Below are 26,016 nucleotides of genomic sequence, written 5' to 3'. Positions count from 1 at the left end.
TTAAGTCATTGAAACATTTGCCAAGCAAAGAGACAAATAAGATGTGGAGGAAAAAAATTAGTGGACTTCACATCTTCACTTGAAGTTGGATTACTAAAGAGGACGGGGGGGCCGTGTGTATTTCCACCACCCCTCCCTAGGGGCTGAGGAAGTGAATGCCTCGTAGGCTGACAGAGAAATCCTGGTGTGGTGCATTTATGAACAGGAAGGTAGTGCTAATCAGGAGGCTGTTGCAGGGGTCTGTGCAGTGGGGCTGTGAGATAAGGAAATAACTCTGAAATGAAGCCCTGCTACCAGCTCCCAGCATACACTGGGAGTAGCCTTCCCTCCAATCCCATTGTGGAGGGGCTGGTGCTATGGCAAGGTTCCAGGAAATGTGGGGTCACTTTAAGAAGTGTAGCTACAGATGGCCATCGATGAAATGAACAATCAGGCAAAAAGTCAAAGGTGGATGGCAGCACCAACTCATGCGGCTGAGTCAAGAGGGCAGGCCCTATAGATGGGGTATGTGTTTGTGTGTGCAGGGCAGGGAATGAACCAGGCAGGGAGATCCAAGCCCAGCTACTGAGGGGATCCTTCCTCGGAGCAGCAGAGCATTTCTAGGAGCAGCCAGTGTGAAGCAACCCATGTCCTTTAGACAGAGCCAAGCTCCAAAGTGCCAGGAGCAGGGCAGGGAGAGTTGCGCTATCCTGGCGAATCTCTTTGCAAAGGAGTGAGCATTACAGTGTTGAGTGATGGCTCCGTCTCCATGCCTCTGGGTGGCCAGAGCTGGAGAAGCAGGGAAAGAAAGGGAGGCAGCATGGTCGGGCTGAGGGACAGAAGAGGCTCTGGCCCTAGGGCTCAACCTCCCCACTGAGCCCTCTCCTCTTCCCTGAGACAGCACTCAGCATCGACCTCTCGGGCAGCTACCTGCTCCATTGCGCGCTCTCGGAGCAGGTGGCGGCGGCGCTTTTCTCCTCGTCCGTGGTGTTCTGCTCCTGCACGGAGGTGCTGGCGGCCAGCTCTGAGAGCTTGCTACGCTCCATGATCACCATCTCAATCTCTGGAAGCCAAAATGGAGACTGGGATGAGTCCAGACAGCTTTTCGGCCCTAGATTTATACACATGCTCATGTTGAAGAATAAATATGCATAAATGACTCCAAACACATCAAGCACATGTCCGACAGCAGTGACCTGAACACCAGAGACACACTGGGGTGGAAATAAGACAGAGGCCGGAGCCTCTATTTCCATTCATCACGGCAATACCAAGAAACGTGTTCCTGTCTTTGACAACAAAACACAAACTGCAATCATTTATTCTATTTCGAGAGTTTAAAATCGTCTTTTTTACTTTATTGATACCACATTTCCTTCCCAAAGGATTTGAGGCAGCTGAGAAGATGTGACACGTGGTTGATAAACATAATCAACCTCACTGACAATATTCTAAAGCTCCTTACATTTTTTTTTTTTTTTTTTGAGATGGAGTCTCGCTCTTGTCACCCAGGCTGGAGGGCAGTGGCGCGATCTCAGCTCACTACTACCTCCGCCTCCAGGGTTCAAGTGATTCTCCTGTCTCAGCCTCCTGAGTAGCTGGGATTACAGGCGCTTGCCACCACACCCAGCTAATTTTTGTATTTTTAGTAGAGACAGGGTTTCGCCATGTTGGCCAGGCTGCTCTCGAACTCCTGACCTCAGGTGATCCACCCACCTCGGCCTCCCAAAGCGTTGGGATTACAGGCGTGAGCCACCATGTCTGGCCTAAAGCTGCTTACATTTTTAATAGAAAGCTCTGATGTGACTGAAGCCTTTTGTTTTCCTTTTTTACTTACAACTTCCAGAAGGCAGAGAGAGATTAGGAACCTCATTTTTTCTCCCCATTAAACAAGGGTAACCTGTAGCAATCAGCTTAAGCATGGTGTGCATTTTTATTTTTCAGAAAAAGTTATGAACCACCAAAGAAAACATCTTGAATTAAAGATGGATGAGGGTTGGGCTTTATGGTGTCCCCATCAGAGTTCTTGGCTGTGCGGGCGTGGACTTTCAAACAGTCAGCCCTTGGAACTCAGAGTTCACATCTTTTTCCCCACCTTCGGGAGATATACAGGGGTTAAAAGAGATGACAAAATGTGAACCTGCACTTCTGTTTCCAGAGGGATGTGAACACATACCTTGGGCTCAGACACAGCCTCTGCCATGGTCTCCCTCCCCCTGGCTCATGCAGGGACATCTGCCACCTCTTCTGCCACCCTAATGTATTCTCCACACAAACCCAAGTGATTTTAATGAAATTACCTCATGTCACTCCTCTGTTCAAAACTCCCAGTGCCTACCCATCACTCTCAAGATGAAATCCAAACACACGGCCTGGCCCCGGTCCACCTCTGACCTTACCTCCCGGCCATCCCTGCCTGGCTGGCTCACGCTGCTCCAGCTGTGCTGGGCTTCTCACTATCTCTTGAACGTCCCAAGCTCGTCTCTATTTTTTTTTTTTTTTTTTGAGATGGAGTCTCGCTCTGTCGCCCAGGCTGGAGCGCAGTAGCACGGTCTCGGCTCACTGCAAGCTCCGCCTCCCAGGTTCACGCCATTCTCCTGCCTCAGCCTCCTGAGTAGCTGGGACTACAGGCACCCGCCACCACGCCCAGCTAATCTTTTGTATTTTTATTACAGACAGGGTTTCACCGTGTTAGCCAGGATGGTCTCCATCTCCTGACCTCATGATCTGCCTGTCTCGGCCTCCCAAAGTGCTGGGATTACAGGCGTGAGCTACCGCGCCTGGCCCAAGCTTGTTTCTATCCAAGGATCTTTACACAGTAATTTCCTCTGCCTGGAAGCTGTCACACCAGGTCTCTCCTAGCCAGGTGTGACTGGGGTGCATCATTCAAGGCTCAGTTCACATGTCGCCTCCACGGAGACATCTTCTTGGACGCCCTCTTCACCTGTTTTTTTTTTTTTTTTTTTCTTTTTTGAGACAGTGTCTTGCTCTGTCACCCAGGCTAGAGTGCAGTGGTGTGATCATGGCTCACTGTAGCCTTGACCACCTGGGCTCCCGAGTAGCTAGGAACACAGGTACATGCCAGCACACCCGGCTAATTTTTTAGTATTTGTAGAGGTGGGGTCTCACTATGTTGCCCAGGCTGGTCTCAAACTTCTGAGCTCAAATGATCCTCCCACCTTGGCCTCCCAAAGTGCTGGGATTATAGGCGTGAGCCACCACACCTGCCTTCACCTGCCTTTTTTTTTTTTTTAATACCTCTTTAAAAATTGTTATTAACTAAACTAAACTCTACACTTTGGGCAGATTTCATTAGTTTTTCCCAATGTCTTTTTTCTGTTCCAGGATCCCTTTTACATTGAGTCCTCATTCTTAGGTTCCTCTGGATGTGACGTTTCTCAGACTGTCCTTGCTTGTGATGACCTGGACATTTTGAGGAGTACTGGTCAGGCATTCTCGAGAGTCCCTCACTCTGGGTTTGTGCAATGCCTTTCTGCTATTTAGACTGGGGTTACAGGTTTTGAGGAGGAGGACCACAGAGGGGAAGTACCCTTCTCATCACATCCTATCAGGGCACATACTATCAATATGACTTATAACTGTTGATGTTAATCTCCAATACTTGGCCAAGCTAATGTTCACCAGCTTTCGCCACTGTGAAGTCACTTTTCCTCCTCCTTCCATACCATACTCTGTGGAAGAAAGCCAGTAAACACAGGCCACACTTAGAGAATGGGGCATTAGGTTCTGAAACCTCTTTGCATATCTCCACGAATTATTTGGCATTCTTCTGTAGAAGAGATTTGTCCTTCCTCCCCCTTATCTTGATTTTACTTAATAATAATAGCATTTATTGTGACTTGGCTCTTACATTCTCTATTGTTCTGCTTCTTTACTGTCTGCCTTCCTCCACTAGAACAGAGGTTTTGTAGCTGTCTTATGTGTCTTGTTCTCCACTGTCTAATCCAGTGTCTGGCACAGAGTAGGCACACAATAAGTATCTCTTGAAGTGATAATGAACGACTGGTCTAGCCCAACACGAGATGTTTTGGCAGCGGGCCCGGGTGGCAATGATTCATGGTAGTTGTGATCTGAGGCGGGGTGGGCCACTCCCCGACAAAGTCTGTGATCAATGTGGTCACAAAGTGTTCTCGTGGGGAGATATCTCATGCCCCACGAGACTCTCCCCAGACTGTTAGGCATGACTGTACCTGCAGGCACCCCTTGGCATGGAGGAGCACCCCTCCCCACCCCCGATATTCACATGGGCCCCGGCCCTATGTGAGGTTCACTCTCACCATCCCCCTTCACTCCCATCTGATCTGATCTGAAGTCAGATGTCAAAGATCAGAGTCTCCCACAGGGCGGGCCCCATCACACAGGTGGGAGCCAACAGTGCTTTCTAAGTGGTGTGTGGACAAATGCTTTGTTTGCATAGTTTTGTACTTATTTCACTGTGCACTGGAAAAAAATTCTAGCTGCACAGAAAGCCTTCTGTGGATATTAGTGCTTAGAATAAGGCTAAATTTTGGGAAAAAAACAAGTGAGTCAATTCAAAGAAAGCTATCCAGTAAACAGCAGAGCAAACAGTACACAGATATGGCCAAGAGCTGGAATGTGGGCTGGGCGTGGAGGCTCATGCCTGTAATCCTAGCATTTTGGGAGGCTGAGGCAGGAGGATCCCTTGAGGTCAGGAGTTTGAGATCAGCCTGGCCAACATGGTGAAACCTGTCACAAAAATTAGCTGGGTGTGGTGGCGGGCGCCTGTAATCCCAACTACTGGGGAGGCTGAGGCATGAGAATCGCTTGAACCCAGGGGGTGGGGGTTGCAGTGAGCCAAGATTGGGCCACTGCACTCCAGCCTGGGTGACAGAGTGAGACTCTGTTTCAAAAAAAAAAAAAAAGAAAAAAAAGAGTTCGAATGTGGTGCAGACTGCTGTCGGGGAAACATTACTCTTTCCTTTCTGCCATTTTCACCTCCACCAGCCTCCTTCAGGCAACTAGTGCCCTCCAATTACCCTGGTCATCTCCAAAGTGGATACGGACCTCAGTGGGCATGCAAGATGATTCCCTAGGCAGTAGGACTTTTAAAGCTTCTCATCTTTTAAAATCTATTTTGTTTTATACTGTCCATAATATTAGCATGATCATATTATATATAATTTATAATACATAAATTTTTACACGTATTTGGGAGATGTATGCTTAAATGTCATATGTATATGTTTGCTTGTGTTTACTAACAAGGCTTGCCATCAGACATCTGAAGACTCCCAAGCAAGCCTGTGAGGCTAGCCTCCTCCTCGTCTCCCAGCCTCTGGCCTCTGCCCCGTGAGGCAGAGGACGTGGCATAGGCCCACCTCCCCTACAGCTGCAAGTTCTCCTTCCCCAGGCTCAGCTCTGCCCTGCTTGGTTGACACAGTGGGAACTCAGCTCCAAGAACTTCCTAAGGTTACAGGGCCAAGCCCCAGTGCCCTGGCCTGGAGGCCAAGCTTTGTGACGTAGTTGTCCCCTTTCTGGCTTAATCTCGTTGGACACCAGCAGAATTCCGGAGCAGAGAAGAGGGTGAAGACAATTCAGCACCAAGCTCATTCAACTTTTTTTTTAAGCAGCTGAATACTAATTTGCAGGACAATTTTCCAGGGCATCCCACCACAGTGAGCAGATGAGCGCAGAGCTGCTCGAGGAAAGGGTGGTGGGCATCAAATGCCTCTGACTGCCGTGGGCTCCCTCGTGCACTCCAGGAGGCCCCTTTCTGGAATTCTACGGCTTCACACAAAACTGCTTGAAAACCACCGGCTGGTCCAACCCTGGATATTGAATATGAGTGCACAGAAACCCACAAGTGCAGTGATTCTTAACACAGCTGGAAATGCAGCAGCAAAGCCAGGACCACTCCCCCTTCCTCACCCCCAACCCCCGTGTCACATCTTGACGCAGAACCAGGCCCACATGGGCCTCTCCACACAAAATGGGATTTCCACACCCTGGCTGTGACACCTGTGCGCACAGCTGCACCTCACAGTCCTCATCCAGCTGGCACAGCTGTAGAGTGAGTGGCGCCACTTAATTTTCTAGATGAATGCGCATCAGATCTTCAAATGTCAAGAAAAGGTTTCTTGCTCTTCTTTTTGATAGTTTCAACCAAACAACCCTTACAGGTACTGAAACAACCCTTATAGGTCTGCCAATTCCCTGAAGCTCTATGCAAAGTGCTACGTGGGCATGGGACCAGTTGGTAGCAGGTTTTTGGGGGAAAGGGCTCCCCAGATTCTCACTGCTCTAAAGTGAGTATCATCTTTAGAAGAGGATATCAAAGAGGACTTGACCTCTCCTGATGATCAGGGTCACAGGGAACCTCCTCATAGTGCTACACCTGAAGTTGGCACGGTTCTGTGCCACTCCGGGCCGCAACTCCAGTCATCCCTGCCGTCACTGGCCAGCCTCCCTCCCAAGGTGCAGGCGCCACACTGCTGCCACCAAGGAAAGCAGCTCAGTAGGCTATGTGGATACAGAGTTCCACCTATGGTCCCCAAGGCCGGGACTGAGGCACTGAGGCTGGATTCCCAGGGGGCTCTGACTGAACCTCAGTTATGATACTATTTGGAGTTTGAAGGGACTGAAGCAATAGTTTAGCCCATTTTGCTCAAACTTCAGTTATTTGCTTGCTTTTATGATTTCTGTCACGTCTCTGTGTTACCTGTACTATTTTTCATTTTATTTGAACTATTACTTTTTTTTCACTTAAATACAGCTTAAAAGGAAAGTTTAAATCACCATTATACTCTACAACCTAGCAGCCCACTTGTAGGTCTTTCTCCGCAAGACACACCTCTGGAAGTATGCAACTGCACATGCACAAGGATATTTACTGTAGTATTCTTTGTAATTGCAAAATACTGGAAACTACCTAAATGCCCAGGCATAACAGACCGATGGAATCAACTATGGTACATACACACAGCGCAGCTGTGAAAAGGAATGAAGAAGATCTGAGAAATGATATGAAGTAATTTCCGGAGACATTGCTAAATGGAAGGAACACATATGCTACCCTGTATGTAAGAAAGGAAAAGAAGAAAACATACACAAATCTGCTTATTTTTACAGAAAGAAACACAGGAAGGAGACTTCAGTACACAATCAAGTTGGTTATCTATAAGAGATGGCAGGAATGAAATGAAAAGGATGTGGAAGGGAGGAAGGATACTTCAGTTTGCTAATATTCCATGCATTTTTAAAATGAAAATTAAATCAATGAGAATGACAAAGACGAAGCCTAAACTGGAAATTTTAAAAAAGAATCCAAATTTCTTATTCTTCTTCTTCTTTTTTTTTTTGAGACAGAGTCTCACTCTGTTGCCCAGGCAGGAGTGCAGTGGCATGATCTCAGCTCACTACAACTTCTGCCTCCCAAGTTCAAGCAATTCTCCTGCCTCAGCCTCCCAAGTAGCTAGGATTACAGGTGTGCGCCACCATGCCTGGCTCATTTTTGTATTTTTATTTATTTATTTATTTTTGAGACAGAGTCTCACTCCATCGCCTAGGCTGGAGTGCAGTGGCGTGATCTTGGCTCACTGCAACCTCCGCCTCCCAGTCTAACGGGGTTCTCCAGCCTCAGCCTCCCCGAATAGCTGGGACTACAGGTACACATCACCATGCCTGGCTAATTATTTTGTATTTTTAGTACAGACAGGGCTCCACCATGTTGGTCAGGTTGGTCTCGAACTCCTGACCTCAAATGATCTGCCTGCCTTGGCCTCCCAAAGTTCTGGGATTACAGGTGTGAGCCAGCACACCTGGCCTCATTTTTGTATTTTTAGCAGAGATGGGGTTTCACCATGTTGGCCAGGCTGGTCTCAAACTCCTGACTTCAAATGATCCGCCCATCTCAGCCTCCCAAAGTGGTGGGATTACAGGTGTGAGCCACCATGCCTGGCCTGAATCCAAATTTATTTCAAATGAATACCAAATCCACTCTGAATGGGGAAAGGAAGGATGCTCAGATTAATCCAAGTAGCTTATAAACACAATACAGCAGATCTTTGAATAACATCATTTAATTCAACATTGTTGCATTATAACATGGATGAGGATAAAAAGAAAAAAACTGATTCCCAGTCCCGGCCACCGTCTATGTGGAGTCTGCATGTTCTCGCCATGTCTGCATGGGTTTTTGCCACATATTCTGGTTTCCTCCCTCATCCCAGAGATGTACATGTTAGGTTCCCTGGCATGTCCACACAGGCGCAGTCTGAGTGAGTGTGGGGGCGTGTGAGTTTGCCCTGTGACAGGATGGTGCCCTGTCCAGAGTTGGCTCCCACCTGGCATCCTGAAGTACCCAGGCTCCGGTCATACAAGATCCTAAACTGGAAATATGCGAGTTGGAAAATAAATGAATACAAATGATTGCCAAATAACAATTCATAAAGTAGACAATAATACAAATGCACGACAATAAATGATGTGGTATGAAAGCATTCAACAAGCCTACCAGATTTGTGATTGTTTTTGAACCTCGTGCAGGAAGGAGGTGCTCCTTATGATTTTTCACTTTGCAAACATTTATTCCTTGATTTAACCCACCACCACCATGACTGCTGTTCATTCATTAATTCACCAAAAATCGGGTAAGTAATTATCTTACATGTTTTCATAAATCTTTCTTTTTTTTTTCTTTTTTTTGAGACGGAGTCTCACTCTATCGCCCAGGCTGGAGTGCAGTGGCGTGATCTCGGCTCACCACAAGCTCCGCCTCCCAGGTTCACGCTATTCCCCTGCCTCAGCCTCCTGAGTAGCTGGGACTACAGGCACGTGCCATTCCGCCTGGCTAATTTTTTGTAGTTTTAGTAGAGACAGGGTTTCACCCTATTAGCCAGGATCGTCTCGATCTCCTGACCTCATGATCCGCCCACCTCGGCCTCCCAAAGCGCTGGGATTACAGGTGTAAGCCACCGTGCCCGGCCCATAAATCTTTCTTAAGTGTATGTACAGCTCACATTTATTTCAATGTTTAATGCTAGAAGTGTTTTGGGCCTTTATTTAGAAGTTAGATATGTTTTCGTGACCAGAAGTATGCCACATGAACTTAACTCCTGTTGATATCAACTCACCTATGGTAAAATTGGTTTCTTTATACATCATTTCCCTTAAGGTCACAGTTTCTAAGAAACTATCCTTGATGTTAAGGGAGGACTTAATGTGCTCAGCTATATATCCTCTATATGGGGATAAGTAAAGTATTGGGGTGGGCATGGGGGAGGGAAAATTGCAAAAACATCCTGAACTGTTTTTTAAGCAATAAACAACTCTAAGTGAAGCAATTCTGAAGCTTTTAGATGCATTATCAGATTGGGCGAATCAGTGAGTAGATGTTGTTAGGAGTCAGGGCTCTCAGTGTACAAGAAGAAACATACAAATCTAAGATGGGAGAGGACAAGAAAAAAAAAACCTGTAAATTCACTGGAATTGGGGGTACTGGTATGAACATATGATTTCTAAAATACGTGTGTGTACGCATGCTTATATGTATGTATATGTAGGCACATATAAATGTACACTTTGTATATGTACATACATAGATTTCCTAGCTTTCTCCACTGAAAGGGCCAAACTGCAAAGATACCTCAGTAGCGATGAGCACATCCAGTGCCCAAATCTTGGCCTCTAATACCCCTGCCCATGGACAGGAGCCAGAGAAATGGTTAATTCCAAGGACAGGCAGAGGAGGTACTACATGAACACAGAACACCATGTTATGCCAGAAAGTGTAAGGGACTGCTCAAAAAATCACCAGGCAAGCACTTGACAGCCAGCTTGAAAGGGTTCCTGCAGGCCAACTCTGGGACAATTTAAGCACCAAAATAATTAAATACAGTAGTACACTATAAACCATTAGAAAATTGGAATCCATGAGTCCACACCAATAAGAGATAAATAAATAAATGAGAAGAAGGGAAAGGTCTTGCTTACAACAGAATGCCAAGGGCTGACTTTTAAACACAGAGAGAATGCTGAACGTGGAAAATCATCTTTTCCTGCCCATTACGATAGTGAATGAACCAGGCAAGAATCATCAACAAATGCCAAATCTAAGGGAGAATTTTAACAAGGGGCTGAATATCTGTATGATCCCAAAGTGTCTCCCTGTGGACTGCTTATTAGCTGGGAAGAAAAGGAAGGACATTACACAATACAGAAACGGGGCAACACCTTAGTCATGTGACCAAAATGAACATCACCCAAGAGGGACAGAAAGACATCATGTGCCTCCAGATGTGACACCCTGAGAAGTGCATGACATCACCCATGCCGTGTTCCAGCCAAGAACGCATAATCTCAGTCTAATCACAAGGACACATCAGACAAAGACAAAATGAAGGACGTTTTATTAGAACAAAAAAAGGAGGAGGTTCTGTATTCCTCAAAAAAAAGTCAATGTCGCAAAAGAGAAAGAGATCGTGGAAATGTTCCGGAGTAAAGGAGGCTGGAGGCGTGACAACGGAAGGCACCACCCGCCTCTGGATTGGACCTTGCACTGGAGGACAGAATATGCTAGAAAGACATTATTAGGCCAATACAACAAGAACACAGCAGGAGAATACTATGAATTTGACAGCTGTGCTGTGCTCATGAATAAGAACACCTTACTCTTAGCAAATGCTCATGATGCTTCAGGACGAAAGGGGCACGATGAATGTGCGTGGGGTGTGTGGGGCGGGTGTGCAGACAGAGAAAATACAACAGGAAAGTAAATGGTATGAAATGTTACAGGGGTAAACTGGGTAAAGGGTAAACAGGTGTTCTTTATACTATTTTTGGCTTTGCACCTTTTGTAAATTTGAAATTATTTTCAAATAAAAAGTTTGGGAAAATTACCATAAGCATAAAACCAGTATAAATAGAAAGCAACTACAAAAATATACATGATGAATAAACAAAAAGGTGCTAGGGCCTGTTGTGTGCATTGAGAAAGGGAGATGAAAGGGAGATTCATGTTTATGAATGAGGTATTCAAGTACTAAATACCTGTCACAGCAAGTATGCAGGCTCCCCCCACCCACCCTATCCCCTGCCATGGAGATAATCATTTAGAATTAGAGCTCTTGCACCATCTTCTTTTTTTTAAGAAACAAGGTCTCACTCTGTCACCCTGGCTGGAGTGTGTGGCACGATCACAGTTCACTGTAGCTTCAACCTCCCGGGCTCAAGGGATCCTTCCACCTCAGCCTCCAGAGTAGCTGGGACTACAGGCACACACCACTGTGACTGGCTAGTTTTTTATTTTTTGTACAGACAGGGGTCTCCCTATGTTGCCTGGCTGGTCTTGAACTTCTGGGCTCAGGTGATCCTCTTGTGTTGGCCTCCCGAAGTGCTGGGATTACAGGTGTGAGCCACTGCGCCTGGCCACCATATTCTTTAAGGCTCTCCCTGTACCATCTAAAACCATCTCTATATTCTGCAGTGGTAGAAATACTTATGTACCCTCAACTCTGCATGTTAAGGCAGGGGAAACTGAAGTACCAAGGCATTAGTCTCTGCCCCAGGCTACTGTGGGCTCTTTTCTTTGCACTGCCCCCTTGAGGTGTGAAAATGAGTGCCTGCACAGTATCAGTTCCCATGCCAGGCAGCATGGCCCGTCATGTCCAACATGCCAGCGCCTAGCCTTGTAGGTGGTACGGCCCCATCACACAACTGAAGTTTCCAGCCTCTAGCAGCTGAGTAATGTGATTACCATCCCACAGCTCATGAGGCTGCAAAGCTGGTAGCAGGAACTCAAATCTCCAACTCATTTTGCTTTGGCCAGTACCACCCAGACCCTCTGCAGCCTCTATCAATTCTACAAAAGCCTCAAAGGCAGGAATGGATTTCTATACCCATGTTTATAGCGGCATTATTCCCAATAGCCAAAAGTGGAAGCAATCCAAGTGTCCATCAACAGAGGAGTGGATAAAGAAATGTAGTCCAGCCATATAATGGAGTTATTATTCAGCCTAAAAAAAAGAAAGAGAAGGAAATCCCCAGCACATGCTACAACATGAATGAACCTTGAAGACTTTATGCTAAGTGATGCAAGCCAGGCACAAAAGACAATACTGTATGATGCCATTTGAATAAACGACCTAGAGCAGTCAAACCCATAAAGACAGAACATCAAAGGGTGGGGTGGGGAGTTATTAAACGGGCACAGTTTTGGTTTTACAAGATGAAAAATGAAAAGCGTTCTGGAGACAGATGGTGGTGATGGTTATACAACGTGAATGTACTTTTTTATTTTTTTTGAGACAGAGTCTCGCTCTGCTGCCTAGGCTGGAGTGCAGTGGCGCGATCTCGGCTCACTGCAAGCTCTGCCTCCCGGGTTCACACCATTCTCCTGCCTCAGCCTCCCGAGTAGCTGGGACTACAGGCGCCTGCCACCATGCCTGGCTAGTTTTTTTTTTTTTTTTTTTTTTTTTTAGTAGAGACGGGGTTTCACTGTGTTGGCCAGGAGGGTCTCCATCTCCTGACCTTGTGATCTGCCCACCTCGGCCTCCCAAAGTGCCGGGATTACAGGCGTGAACCACCGCACCCAGCCGAATGTACTTAACACTACTAAAATGTGTACTTAGAAATGATTCAGATGGTAAATTTTATGTTATACGTATTTTACCATAAGTTTAAAAAAAGAAAAAAAAAAAGGGAGCAGGGAAGGCCACATCTTTCCACTTGTTGTCCAAGTAGTGCCTGTGTGGGGAGGCACTGGTGTGGGCCAGGAGAGTCCTGAGGGCCCTCAGCACCCAAGGACGTCCACTTCTGCCTCTCCAAATGACAGCTCTGGCCAGATTCTTGAGCTTCCCCGATACTCTGACACACTCATTTTTCAAATTACACCAATAATTTAACAACTCGCCCGGGGTGATGTCCATTCGAATCTGATTAGTATTTGGTAAATGAAGTGCTTTTCAGGGAAACGGCAGGCATGGCCTCCCAATAGTCTTTGACTTCACAAATTCAAGGATTTTCTCAGTTGCCCTCTGTGTTCCATATTCCAGCGATCACAGCAAGGACAGACTGAAAAAAGACGGCAAGAGGGGAATAAGACCTTCAAAGGAAGGCTAAGGGGAAAGATGCCTGGCTGGTTACCTAGGATATAAGGGACAGCCTGCATGTAATTGGCTGGCTTTTTAGCAGAATTTCAAGAAGCAAACAGCCCCTGACAATGACCGAGAGTGTGTGTGCTAAGTGCTCTAAGTACTGGGGGCAGCCCTTCCTTTGTTTTTTTATTATCTTCTACTGCCCAGCAGGAGATTGAGTTGAGAACTGTTTTCGGGAAGTTGCTCTTCAGAGGCTTTGTCCTAATTCACCTCTAATTCTCCTCCTTATCCCAGTTAAGCCCATCTGAAAACCTGACAGCCCCACAACATCTCTCTACTGCAGCGCCTGGGCCTGCTGATCCTTCTTCTCCCTCTCTTCCCACCATTACGCACACACATACACACAAACACACTCACTCTCACACACATACTCACCTGCACACTCACTAAGCTCACTTACTAGCTGTAGAAATTAACAGAGAAACGGGTCCCACAGAAACGTGCTTGGTGCCCAAGCAGAGGTCATGCAACCACACTCAAATTGCTGTTCGAGCGCCTCACTCTGCCCTCCACCTTGGCCAGGGTTCGTAGAAAGCTCCTGTGTCACATGCTGAACGCTACAGTGTTGATGTTCTTACTTATGACAATCTGCGGCCCAGGCATTAGGAAGTCTCCTCTATAGGTGGAGAAGTGCAGAGAGGGCAATTACTTGCCCAGAGCCACACAGCTGTTCAGGGGCAGAGCTGGGATTCAGATCTCAACTCTCCGATAGTCAGTCCCTGGCTTGCCCCAACCAAGACACTGCCAGGCCTGGGGCTGGCTCTAATTTTGAAAGAGGAGCTGGAAATGAGGCCAGGTTTCATCCCATTTCAGTAGAGACTTCCAAAAGAAAAAGAAAAAGGCAAAGATGGGTCTCTAAACTCCTAGGTACCTTCTCAAACCCAGCTAACCTGGCAGGTTCAAAGGCCTATCATCTTTACTCCATGCCCTTGCTGGAATTTCAACAAATGAGTAGGGTTTGAAGGTCAGGCCGGGCAATTACTTTTTCCATAGGCAAAAAAACAGTAGTCCAGCCCTATTTTTACATGAGGAGTTTGAAGGATTCAGTCCCTAGGATATGCTTATTAAGTTACTGCTCTAAGTAAATTCCAAAAGAGATAACTGTCCTTTCAGACTCAAGGGCAAGCTAAAAAACAAGCATGTACCCTAGGAAGTCTGCCTTCCTGGGCAGAGTGAATGCTTCTTTGCCTACAGGGACGATGACATCCTTCTTTTTTTAGTATTTAATTTCTGCAAATTTAGGGGCCCTGTGATTTCTTGGTTGCAGAATGAGTCACCCATTACTTGGGACCTGAGGCAGAGCAAATTCCTCTGTAGACTGGGGAAGGGAGTGGATGGGTCAGGGGTGCACATTCATTTCACACAACTTCCTTGTCTGAGCTTAAATCTGGAGGAGGTGTGAATTCTGGGTGCTGCATTTATAAAAAATAACAACAACAACAACAAAACAACACATACTAATGCCATATCCAAATCGGATCATGGCAAAACTGTGCCTCGTGACCACATGCCTTTTTTACTCCCTGTCTTTAAAAGTCAAAAATTCACTACTAAAATGGGATTGGCAGGGTATGCAGAGGCAGAGTGTCAGCATCTCTTTCCTTAAGAGTCACCATGTCCATCTGTCGACAAGTCCGTGGATCTAGGGACAACGAAAGGAGCTTCTAGAGAAGAAATAATGTGGAAGAGAAAAGAGCCGCACGTCTATCTCAAAATAGGATGGCAGAAGATGGCCTTGAGAGAGAAGGGGAGTACCCAGAAATACAGTGTGACTTTCTAGGGGGAAATCTGCTATTTCTGCTGGCCCAGCATCCATGCCCCTTGCTTCTGATAAACGCATCTCATTTTTTACTGAGGGAGCCACTGTAGCATAGATTTGTCATGCGGGCCAGGCCAATCGGTCCAGAATATCTCTGGGGGTGGGAAGTGGACCCAAGTCAGGCCCACAGTACCCACAAGCATTGGCCCCAGGACTTCAGTGGCAGCCACTGGGAAGGAGAAGACCCCTCTCCACTTGCTGGCCAAGCTGGCAGGATGTGAGCGCACCTGGGCCCAGCCCTGTCCAAGCTTCCCAGGAACATGAACAATAAACACCCTCTTTGCTTAAGCCAGTCTGAGTTGGATTTCTAAATCTTGCAATCGCAAGTACCAACGTATCTTCACTTAAAAAAAAAAAAAGTCATCATGTGAATTATATTTTCTATATTCAGAAATTTCCAGACAGGAACAATGAGGTCCAGAGCTTCAAGAGGCCATCCAAGACACACAATAAACCTAGATGCTGAGACCGCGAGTCAGATCTCGTGTCTTCTAGGCACTGCCCAGAATCTACACTGTTCTCTGGTATGCAATGTGAATGAAGAAATGTGCCTGACACCCTTCCGACTCACAGGAATTAACAGCTGTGCAGTTTCATCCAAACACAGATACAGTCTAAGGAGAGAACACCCACCAACTGCACCTTCACATTTACAAATAATCAAGAGAGCAAATATATAATTCAGAAAGTTCCAGAATACAAGTGCTGTTGCCTGGCAGGACCGGTCTATGAAAGTTGTATTTATTTATGGTGAGCTGAGTGACAAAATGACAGATCCATCATATTTTGAAATGACTAATGTGCTCAAGAAATTAGGAGGGCACCAAAATTGCACAGGCGGTCATTGAGAGCCATGTGTGACTGAGCCCTGAAGCACCAACCATTCAAGCAAAGCCTCTGGGGAGATTCCCGGGTCCTGTGTGGCACGATCTGGCTAAGTAACCACCTGGAAAACAGGCTTTTGGAGGCGGCAGAAATTCGTTCCCTTGTACCCTGCCCAGGGCAGCCGGGCACAGCTTCCAGAAGCCCCTACTCTAATTCAAGCAGTTCAAGCTGAAACAGCAGCCTGCAGAACTGGCCTGAAGCCCCCGTGTGCCAGGACTGGGCTGGCTGGCTGACTAATTTGATTGTGATTTTGGGGCTAAGCCTGTCTGATCCACACCACTGTTAGTCACAGCTGAGGCCTGGTTAGAGAGCATCCTTAAAAGGACTGGAACGAAAGAGGTAGCATGTTTCCAAAACAAAATCGATGAGAACACAATGCACAAAATGAGGTGAAGATGTCCATTTCTCCCCCAGTGTGGCAACAGAACAACTAAACCTAGGGATTAGGCAGACATTTTTCTTCTGCATTAACAACAAAATAATCAGAATGACCCCAATAAGCAAATTAGCATGGCTTACCTTGTGTTTGGCCCTCCCCTCCCCACCACAGTGATATTTATTGGCAAAGGCTTCCCAGGCCAAAAATGAATTCCTAAACCAAAACACCTACTGCACACTTTAAACAGAAATAAGAGGAGGCTGGAGATCTCAACCATAAAAAGAGGTCTCGGTGGCACCAGACAGACATTTTGGTTACACTTGTTGAAATGTGATCATGGTATTCACTGACAACTGCCAAGAAAGTCATGATGGAGCAAGCAAGGTGGTGGCGGGGGCATTCTTTGGCTGCAGAATCTCAGGCAACTCCCAAAAGCAAATGAGGTCCCAGTCACTGAACGAGTGGCTCTGTGTTACAGCTTCAGATGCCCTGGACTGGGAAGCTCACGCAGTCCTTGCTGACAGGGCTGTGGAGAGCTGGCTTCAGAGCAGCCACTGTGAGTCCAAGGCCCAGGAGGAGGGCTCACAGGAAGTGTTCCCCACACCCACAGAGACTGCAGCCAGACTGCTGAGGAGATGCCAAGTTCATTCCAGAAAGCGTGGCCAGACCTTCCTGAGAAGAGCCCCAGCTTCACTTCTACCAAGTATCAAGCTCCCCATCACTTCCCGCTGCCCCCAGCCCCAGTGCCCAGGACCACGGGCAGAGACTCCAGCTGTGTGACTGTGAGCCTGGCCCATGACACAAGCAATAGGGCAGTTCCATTCTGCTTAATCCCAGAGTAAATGATCTCCAATTCAACAGGGTTTTAGCATCTCAACGAGAGGGAGGTGAAAAATCGACCAGAATTCCCAAAAAGGGCAAAAGGAGGAATGAATGATTTTGCTTACAGAGCACATACGTACTACACACGAGTGCACCTCATTCTAAACAGACAGGACTTAAAAAACCTTAACGTAAGAATTGAGAGAGTTATATTTGATTTTTCAGTATTTTAAAAATACTAAATACTTTTTTTTTTTTTTTTTTTTTTGTAGAGACAGGGTCTCGTCATGTTGGTGAGGCTGGTCTCAAACTCCTGGGCTCAAGCGATCCTCCCACCTTGGCTTCCCAAAGTGCTGGGATTAAGGTGTGAGCCACTGCACTCGGTCTACAAGCATATCATTTCATTAAACACAAATCCTCTTTCTTCCCGCAGTGCACAGGATGCAAATCATAACCCCAGGTTATTGGGAATAATTATATCAGTAATAAGGATAAAGATAATAATAATTCCATGCTGCTCCTACTGTCATAATAATGACGAACACTTCTGCAGCATCGAAGCCTTTGCAGCATTTAGAATGGGCCAGGCACTGTTTGGAGCACATTGCACATATTCACTCATTTAATTCTTGTATGAACACTACAAAGTAGGTGCTATTTGTTACCCTCCTTTAATAGGTGAGGAAAACTGGCCCCAGGTCACCCATCCCATGAGGGCGGGACTTGCCCTGGACCTGCATATGACATACACCTACAGCAGCCTCCGAGTGGCAGGGCTGTATAGAATGAGGTACGCCAGTGTGAGGAAGGAATCGAATCACTGGCTGGACACTGTGGGGAGCAGAAGTCGGGGTGGAGAGGGCACAGGTGGCAGCCTCGCTGGCGGGCTGGCTGGCGGCGCAGGCGCAGGGCGGCGTTCATGGGGACACTCACCTTCACTCTCCCCACTCGTCTTGATGCCTTTTGAACCACCCTCTGTACCTTTAGCCTTCTCGGCGTCTTCTTGGGCATCCTCGGTGGGCCCTTTCTCCTCATCTTCTTCTTCCCCAACGTTTTTGTAGTTGGGTCTCTTTTGCACCCGCCTCCTGCCCTTGTGCTTGTTCATCTCAAGGGACCGCTCGAGTGTCTCGGTGGGTTTAATGAAGCACCGAATGCTGGGCTTGGCCTAGGAAAGTCCAACGAAGGCAACAGGTGAATTCGAACACTGGAATCCTGCTGGATGCTATCAAGTTGCCCAAAAGTTTCTGTCCTAAGAAACTCATCTCCAAAAGAAACCATTATATCATAAGATAGCTGCACTCGCATGCTTACTGAGGGACTATTCACAACAGCAAAGACATGGAATCAGCCTAAGTGTCCACCAACAGAGGACTAGATAAAGAAAATGACATGTATACACACGATGGCATAGTATTCAGCCCTAAAAAAGAAGGAAATCATGTCTTTTGCAGCAACATGGGGATGATTATCTTGAGTGAAACAACTCAGACACTTACTGCATATTCTCATAAGCAGGAGCTAAATAACATGTGCACATGGCAGCACAGTGTGGGATGATGGACAATGAGACTGGGAGGGGTGGTGGACTTGGAGGGGGTGGATGATGGGAGGGTGTTTGGTGGGTCCAGTGTGCATTACTCCAGTGATGGATGCAATGAAGGTCCTGACTTCACCACAATGCAATACATCAATGTGGCAACACTGCCATTTTACCCCATGAATACAGACAATAAAAACATATTTTAATAAAGAGAAATTAATCTCCAAAACAAATGCCACCTCCAGATCTATTATTATGCCCATTATTAACATCATCATCAAACAATCAAAACAACAGTGCCAGCTACCATTTACTGTCTACTGCCCTAAGGCAGAAATGGTGCACTTTACCAGCAGCAGCTCTACACTCCCCAAATATTAGCTGTTTGTGTAAGGAAAACTTCTGATGAACACTTCTGTGGTACTTTCTTATGTGTCAGATGCTGTTCTCAGGCTCTGACTATATGATCTCACTTGAACTTTACAGCAACTCCATGAGATATTACTGTGTCATCCTCATTTTACAGGTGAAGAAACTGAAGCACAGAGACAGAAAAGGATCTGCCCGAGGTCACACAGCCAGGAGGTGGCAGAGCCGGGATTCAAAACCACGTACCAGCCACACAAGCTGTGTCTTAGCTACAGCCCACTGATATTATTATTAATTTTAACCCAAATAAGTTCATTTTAAACAAAACTATCACTACAGGCAATGGAACACTAGTGTGCCTTGCTATTATATTAAAGATAAATAACCAGAAAGAAAAAGCCAGGTATAGTGGGTGTTGTCAAATTCTGGCTCTCATTAGAAAGGGAGCCTAGTAAGTATCAGCAATAAGTCAAAGATCAGCTCGCCCCAAAGGACGAAGTTCTTCCTTTAAAAAGTCAGAGATGGCCGGGTGTGGTGGCTCACCTCTCTAATCCCAGCACTTTGCGGGGCTGAGGTGGGAGGGATTGCTTGAGGCTGGGAGGTCAAGGCTTCAGTGAGCGAGATCGTGCCACTACACTCCATCCAGCCTGGGCGACAGAATGAGGCTAGTGTCAACTGTGGTTCATGCTTCATATTAGTATATCTCAGTCTTTATAACAACTGTAATATATAGGAATTATCAGTCCCATTTTTATCGTTGAGAAAATAGAGGAGCAGAAAGGTTAAATAACTTGCCCAATGTCACACAGCTACTGAGTTGGAGTCAGAATTTGAATTGGGGCTTATTGGGGCTTGCCAATTCCAAAGCTCACACTCTTCCTAAAAGAACAGTGTTTCACCAGGAGCTAAAACTTAATTCTACGTTTAATGCTCTTTAAAGAGGAAGGCCAGGCACATGGCTCACACCTGTAATCCCAGCAATTTGGGAGACCAAGCTGGGAGGATCACTTGAGCCAAGGATTTCAAGACCAGCCTGGGCAACATGGCAAAACCCCATCACTACAAAAAATAGAAAAATTAGCTGGGCATGGTGGCATGCCCATGTAGTCCCAGCTACTCGAGAGGCTGAGGTAGAAGGATGGCTCGAGCCCAGGAGGCAGAGCGCCAACATGGCGCCACTGCACTCTAGCCCGGGAGACAGAGTGAGATCTTGTCTCAAAAAAGAAAAGAAAAAAAAAAAGGGTATAGACATGCAAACAGACTAGAAAGGCGCAAAAGACAGAAGAAAATTGATTTGTTTAGGGCAGGATTTTGATTGAAGTGTTTTTCTCTTACCAGAGTCTGAATAATGTTCAGATATCATTTTGTCATTTAAAAAAAGTTTCAAAATAAACTTTTCCATTATCTTGATATAGATTATCCATCTGAATTTACCCCAAACGACCACCAATTATATGCTGGGGGACACCGTACCTTGCCAATAAATGGAAATGTGCTCAAGGAACACAGATTAATTTCAATAACGCTCAAAACAAAACCTAATTGAAAGGTGAATTAGCATCCAAATACAAACATTAATTTTTATTTGCCCACTGTGGATTATTCAACCACAAAAGAATGACATATAAATTGCTGCATGATTCTACTGTCCAGGAAACCCAGATAGCGTATTACAGACGCCAATAACTGAGGGCCCCCAGATGGGAGCGTTCTGAGAATGCACTGCTTGACAGACAGCATCCATCAGAGCCCACTTAGGATGCTGGGTGATCGAATGCAGCCTAGTCGCCCTCTCATCTTCTCCTGAAGCATCCAAACCCAGGAAGTTAGCTTCCTCCCATCACTGCCAACTCCTAGTGAATTTCAGAGCCGGCCACACAGCAATCAAAGCTTTCAGAAACAGAAAATAGAGACCAAGCGCAGGGCAAAACGTCCCCTAGTTTGAAATTAAGAGCAGAAATTCACACAGACAGATATAGAACCCCTCCCTAAGCTCTGTGTGGACTCAGACATACAGAACCAACTGGCAGAACTGACGAAGTAAAATAAAGTGCTCAGCGCCTGGGGCTGGCCAGAGTGGTCTGAAACCCAACCCAGCTGGCCTGTCCTAGGCCTCAGGTTCCTGTTCTAAAACATGGAGAGTAATTCTGGCCCCCTAGAACCAAAGGAACCCATGGATATAAAGTTCATTCAGAGGCCGGGCGTGGTGGCTCACGCCTGTAATCCCAGCACTTTGGGAGGCCCAGGCAGGTGGATCACCTGAGGTCAGGTATTCAAGACCAGCCTGGCCAATATAGTGAAACTCTGCTTCTACTAAAAATACAAAAAATTAGCCAGGTGTGGTGGTGGGCGCTTGTAGTCCCAACTACTCGGGAGGCTGAGGCAAGAGAATTGATTGAACCTGGGAGGCGGAGGTTGAAGTAAACCAAGATCAAACCACTGCACTCCAGCCTGGGCACAACAGAGTGAGACTCTGTCTCAAAATAAATAAATAAGTAATAAAGTTCCTTCAGAGAGTGCCGAAACGGTGAACATCCAACACAAAACATTACCTTCTTTTCCTGCTTACATCTAAAAAAAGAAAAAAAAAATCAGCTGCAAGAATGAATTTTAAAACTTTCCAAAGGGATCTACTTTTCTCAGTGATCAGGTGTCTGGTGTGGGAGGGCATGCTTACTGGGGAAATTTCAAACCTTTATAACACGACCTTCCAGTAAACAACTGGAAATAACCTAAATGTCCATCGATAGGGGAGTTGTTAGGTAATTATGATCTGTTTGTCCAAAGGGTGGGAATCTAAGAAGACTGGGGCATTTTTATTCCTAAATAAACTGATGCAGACTCAGCACCAGGATGAAAAAGCAGGAACGGAGTATGCAGTAAGGTCCCTTTCAAGTAAAGCTTTTCAAAGGCTATACGTGATGGTGTAAACATGACTTTTCCTGGAAAGATGCCCAAGAATGTATTGGCATCTTGGGGGAATTAAAAAAAGCAGTGGCACTGTGTACACACCCACACAAGCACACTTTTTTTATTTTATACCTTTTGGTTTGAGATTTCTAATCATGAACATATATTAACTTTATTTTAAACATTCAGCTGGGTGTGGAGCTCATGTCTGTAATCCCAGCACTTTGGGAGGCTGAGATGGGAGGATTCCTTGAGCCCAGTAGTTCAAGACCAGCCGGGGATACACAGTGAGACCCTGTCTCTAAACATATAAATATAAATAGATACATAATACAAATTCAGCAGGGGTCATTTGGACATTGGGACTAAGGACTATTTTTGCTTTTATTCTATATTTTAAAAACCTGTTTTTTGTTTGTTTTTTCTTAAAGCTAACACCAAAACATCACAGTTAGCATGCAGAGGCTGGTAGAATTTGGCTGGGAAATGTGGGCAGAGATTTGTGACCATTTCTGTTGCTCCGGTCACCCTCCTTCTGGCTGCCAGCCTCCAAAGATGCTCCAGCCTGAAGCTCCTAGGAGAAGGGCCCCTGTCCCTCCTCTCGCCACTGTGCTCTCATCTCTACCCCACGGTGCCTGGACCAGAGCAGGGGCGGACAGGCTGCTGCTGAGTGAGCTCATGGCTGTAGGAATGAATGTTTGTACCAGGCTGTACCCAAAGGGCAAGACAGAATGATGAAAAAAGGAGAAGAAGGAGAAGGGAGGGAAAGAAGGGGAAAAAAAGCCAAACATTCTCAGGAGCTAAACATAGCACAATGAAAGAGCAAGCTCACCCAAACTAACCAGAAGTGGAAAAGCCCACTTCAGAGTAACAAATCACAAGGCGTTTGGATTGATTTTCTCATAAAGAAAGTACACAACACATGCCCCAGGGAAAAGTATTCTGCAAAGAAGGTCTACATGTCCCAAATGCCACAGGTTTAGGTTTCACCACGCGCTCATCTCCCAGGTGCCTGAGGCTGGGCTGCAGGAGGAGCATGAAGGGAAGGAGCCTCTTTACTGACTGCAGTGAAACACAAGGGAGCCCTGAGCTCTGCAGCTGAATATTTGGGCTGGCTTCTGGGGTGAGGGCCAGCTAACAGTCAGCAACCACATTTTAGAGGTGCCCCGGGGCCTAACTACTCCCTAAGCGTCTGCACCTGCCTGCTGGTTAATGATGTCTTCCATCAGCCTTGAACCCCTTCACCTGAGGCTTTGGTCCTTGCTTTTTCAAAAGTCAAACACTTTGGGAAAGGTGAATCCCCAGGGATCAATCTTTCATGGAATGGAGGAATCTGTGTGCAGAAACTGCAAAGGGCAGCAACGGGATGGGAGGGAGGATGGAAACAACCAAAGACTGGGTGCCTGAGTGAAGGAGAGGAGACACATGGCTGAGAAGACAGATGTCAAACAAACATGTTCCACCAGGTGTGGGTACAGCAGCTTACAAAGACCTGGACACTGGCTGCACAGGAAAAAGCAAGTTGCAATCAATCAACAATTAATGATTCAGTTTATGGCTAAAATAAAACCAAAACTATAGGGCTGAAACATATGTGTATATCATGTATTCCTGGGTTGATACTTACATGAAAATACACAGAGAAAGGTCTGGAAGAATATACAAACTGAGAACAGTGGTTCCCTCTGAGGAAGATACTGAGGTTGGAGGAACTTTCACTTTCTGCTCTACCTGCGTCTACATCATTCAATTGTTTTATTACCAGCACTATTTAGATAGTACCAGCACTAGAAAATTTTATTACCAGCACTATTTAAATGTAAAGAACATCTTTACAAAATGCATTAATGCCACTGAACTGAACACTTAAGAATAGTTAAGAGAGTGAATTTTATGTTTATTTTATCACAATTAAAAAAACTTTGAAAAGGCAAGTTTAGAAGTTAGGATGGTGATTCTCTTGGGTGGGGTGGAGGTATGGGTTACAAACTGAGGAGGGGCTTTATGGGAATACCAGAAATGTTTTCCATCTTGACTCGAATTATACATGAATATAATCATGTGTACAAAATCATCAAGCAGTACATCTAAGATTACTAAACTTTTAAGTACTTTATTGTATTTATGTGATTCCTCAATTTAAAAAGTTTCCCAGGCTGGGCGCAGTGGTTCATGCCTGTAATCCCAAGATCTGGGGAGGCTAAGGCAGGAGGATCACTTGAGCCCAGAAGTTCAAGATGAGCACAGGAAGCATGGTGAGACCATGTCTCTACAAAAAATACAAAATTTAGCTGGGTATGGTGGTGCATGTCTGCAGTCCCAGCTACTTGGGAGGCTGAGGCAGGAAGATCACTTAGGCTCAGGAGGTTGAGGCTGCAGTGAGCTGTGGTCGTGCCACTGCACTCCAGCCTGGGTGACACAGCAAGACCCTGTCTCAAAAACAAACAAACAAACAAAAAACACCAAAAAGTTTACCAAGAGGATTTTCAATGAAGTCGGATTGCTGTAATGCCCTAAATACAAGGTAGGACAAAGCGAACAGGCGGGAGAGCTGGATTCACTGATCACTGATGAAACGAGGGGGACTCAGGTAAGCGCAGGAAGCCACAGGCCACGCCTCTCAGAGCCCACAGTCCACCCCTCTCAGAGCCCACAGTCCACCCCAGACAGGTGAATCCTGCATTTATTGCCACATGGCCCATGCAGACGCTGGAAGAGAAGAGGTTCACACAAGAGTGATGGGGCCGCAGAGGAAGGGAGGGAAAATGAGCCAGGGCTGGGAGGCATAGGGGGAGCTTAGGACGGCTTGATAGAGGAGGAAATGACTGATACAAGTCTTGGATGTCAACAGGACTTCAGCAGCATGCTCAGGAAGGCGAGAATAGTAGGAAAGCCAGCTCAGAGCCCAGGAGGAGCCAGCTCGCTAGGTGTGCCCAGAAGCCACTCACCTTTTATTTCTGCTAAGGCCTAGGTCACCTGGGGCTGGTGCTTGGTGACAGTGGTGGTATCCTTGGACCCAAGATGCTCGGCCAGCTCCCCGGGTAGGGGCAGATGCACAGCCGCTGGACTTTGCAGGAAGTCAGGGCAGGGGTCCCGGGCCAGCCAGTAGCCTCTCAGTCAGGCGCTAGCCCGTGCTGCTCACAAAGGGGTTCTTCACGCTCACAGCCTCAGAAGAGATATCAGATACCTTGACTCAATGCCCTATAGATGCAACGTGTTGAGTGGGTTTCTCAGCATCTATTCAGTGGTGCAGCAGGGAGGGGAGAAAGCAGTTGTTGGCGAGTGACCAGGAAAGGGGATGTAAGGGCACCAGGCAGCCTGCCCAGGGAAGAATCTTGGCTGAGCACGAAGGAAAGACAGACCGGTGGCCAGAGGCATCAGGTAAAGGAAGGAGAGATCCCAAGGCCTGAGATTCTGTCTGAATCTATCAAAGCTGTTGTGATAATCAAGCTAAGAAGACCCTTCCAGGATCTCCCAGGCCGAGCCTACTCACCCTCTGAGGATGCTTCCTCAAACAGCTCTGCTAAGCGATTTGAGAAGTAGGAGAAAGGTTTTCCCCTTAAGAAAGGAGACAGGCCATGGTGACTAACAAAAAACATGCCCAGGCAGACCTGGCCCCAAGTCTGAGACCCACTTTCTACTAGCCAAGCGACCCTGACCACAGGAGCCTCAGTTCCTCATCTGTAAAACAGAGACAAGAGTAGTTCCATATCACACGCCACCATGGGGGTAGTGTGGGATCCAACAGGCAAAATGCCTGGTACAAGGGGGCACCAGAGAAATTTTCATTGCCCTTCAACCCCCTGGCAAATAGATCACGAGGATGGAAGAGAGGGCAGGGGAGGGGCTTTTAAGGAACAGTCATGTTCTATGCTTTAAACTTGACTCCCAAGCTCCTAGCAACTTACTGCTCGCTGGCCTTCTGCTTTGTTAGTGGTCTAGACTCAGCCTCCCCAACATGCTCCTGGGCCCCTGGCCAACCTTCCCCATCTCCGGCCTCAGGCGCCAGGACTGGCAAGGTACACAGCAAGGTACAAAGCCAGGGTGGGATTCAGAGGCCCAGGGTCCCATCCACTGTGGTTTCAGTCCTGGCTCCACTGCTTCCTACCTTCTCCTCTATAGGTCTCAGTTGCCACAGCCATCAATGGGCATCATATTAGCATCTCCCCAACAGTGCTGC

At 46.6% G+C, this 26,016-nt stretch overlaps 1 protein-coding gene across 10 annotated transcripts in view; it reads right to left on the bottom strand.

The window, feature by feature from the left end:
- The window catches only part of CLEC16A (C-type lectin domain containing 16A), a 237,361-nt gene that overhangs the window by 160,486 nt on the left and 50,859 nt on the right, over positions 1 to 26,016 (bottom strand). For 6 of the 10 annotated variants that reach the window (XM_019012487.3, XM_055365297.2, XM_055365303.2 and 3 more), the window contains exons 10-11: positions 17,951 to 18,182; positions 910 to 1,042 (exon numbers count right to left, since the gene is read on the bottom strand). In XM_019012487.3, the coding sequence (XP_018868032.1) occupies positions 910 to 1,042; positions 17,951 to 18,182 (365 nt within the window). The remainder of the gene's footprint in view (positions 1 to 909; positions 1,043 to 17,950; positions 18,183 to 26,016) is intronic. The other 4 variants (XM_055365296.2, XM_055365306.2, XM_055365298.2 and 1 more) reach the window with 1 other exon arrangement.

Source organism: Gorilla gorilla, chromosome 18 (assembly GCF_029281585.2).
Source record: "Gorilla gorilla gorilla isolate KB3781 chromosome 18, NHGRI_mGorGor1-v2.1_pri, whole genome shotgun sequence".
In the NCBI taxonomy this organism is placed as follows: Eukaryota; Metazoa; Chordata; class Mammalia; order Primates; family Hominidae; genus Gorilla; species Gorilla gorilla.
The sequence above is the reverse complement of the archived record's forward strand: the minus strand, read 5'-3'. Positions and strand labels throughout refer to the sequence as shown.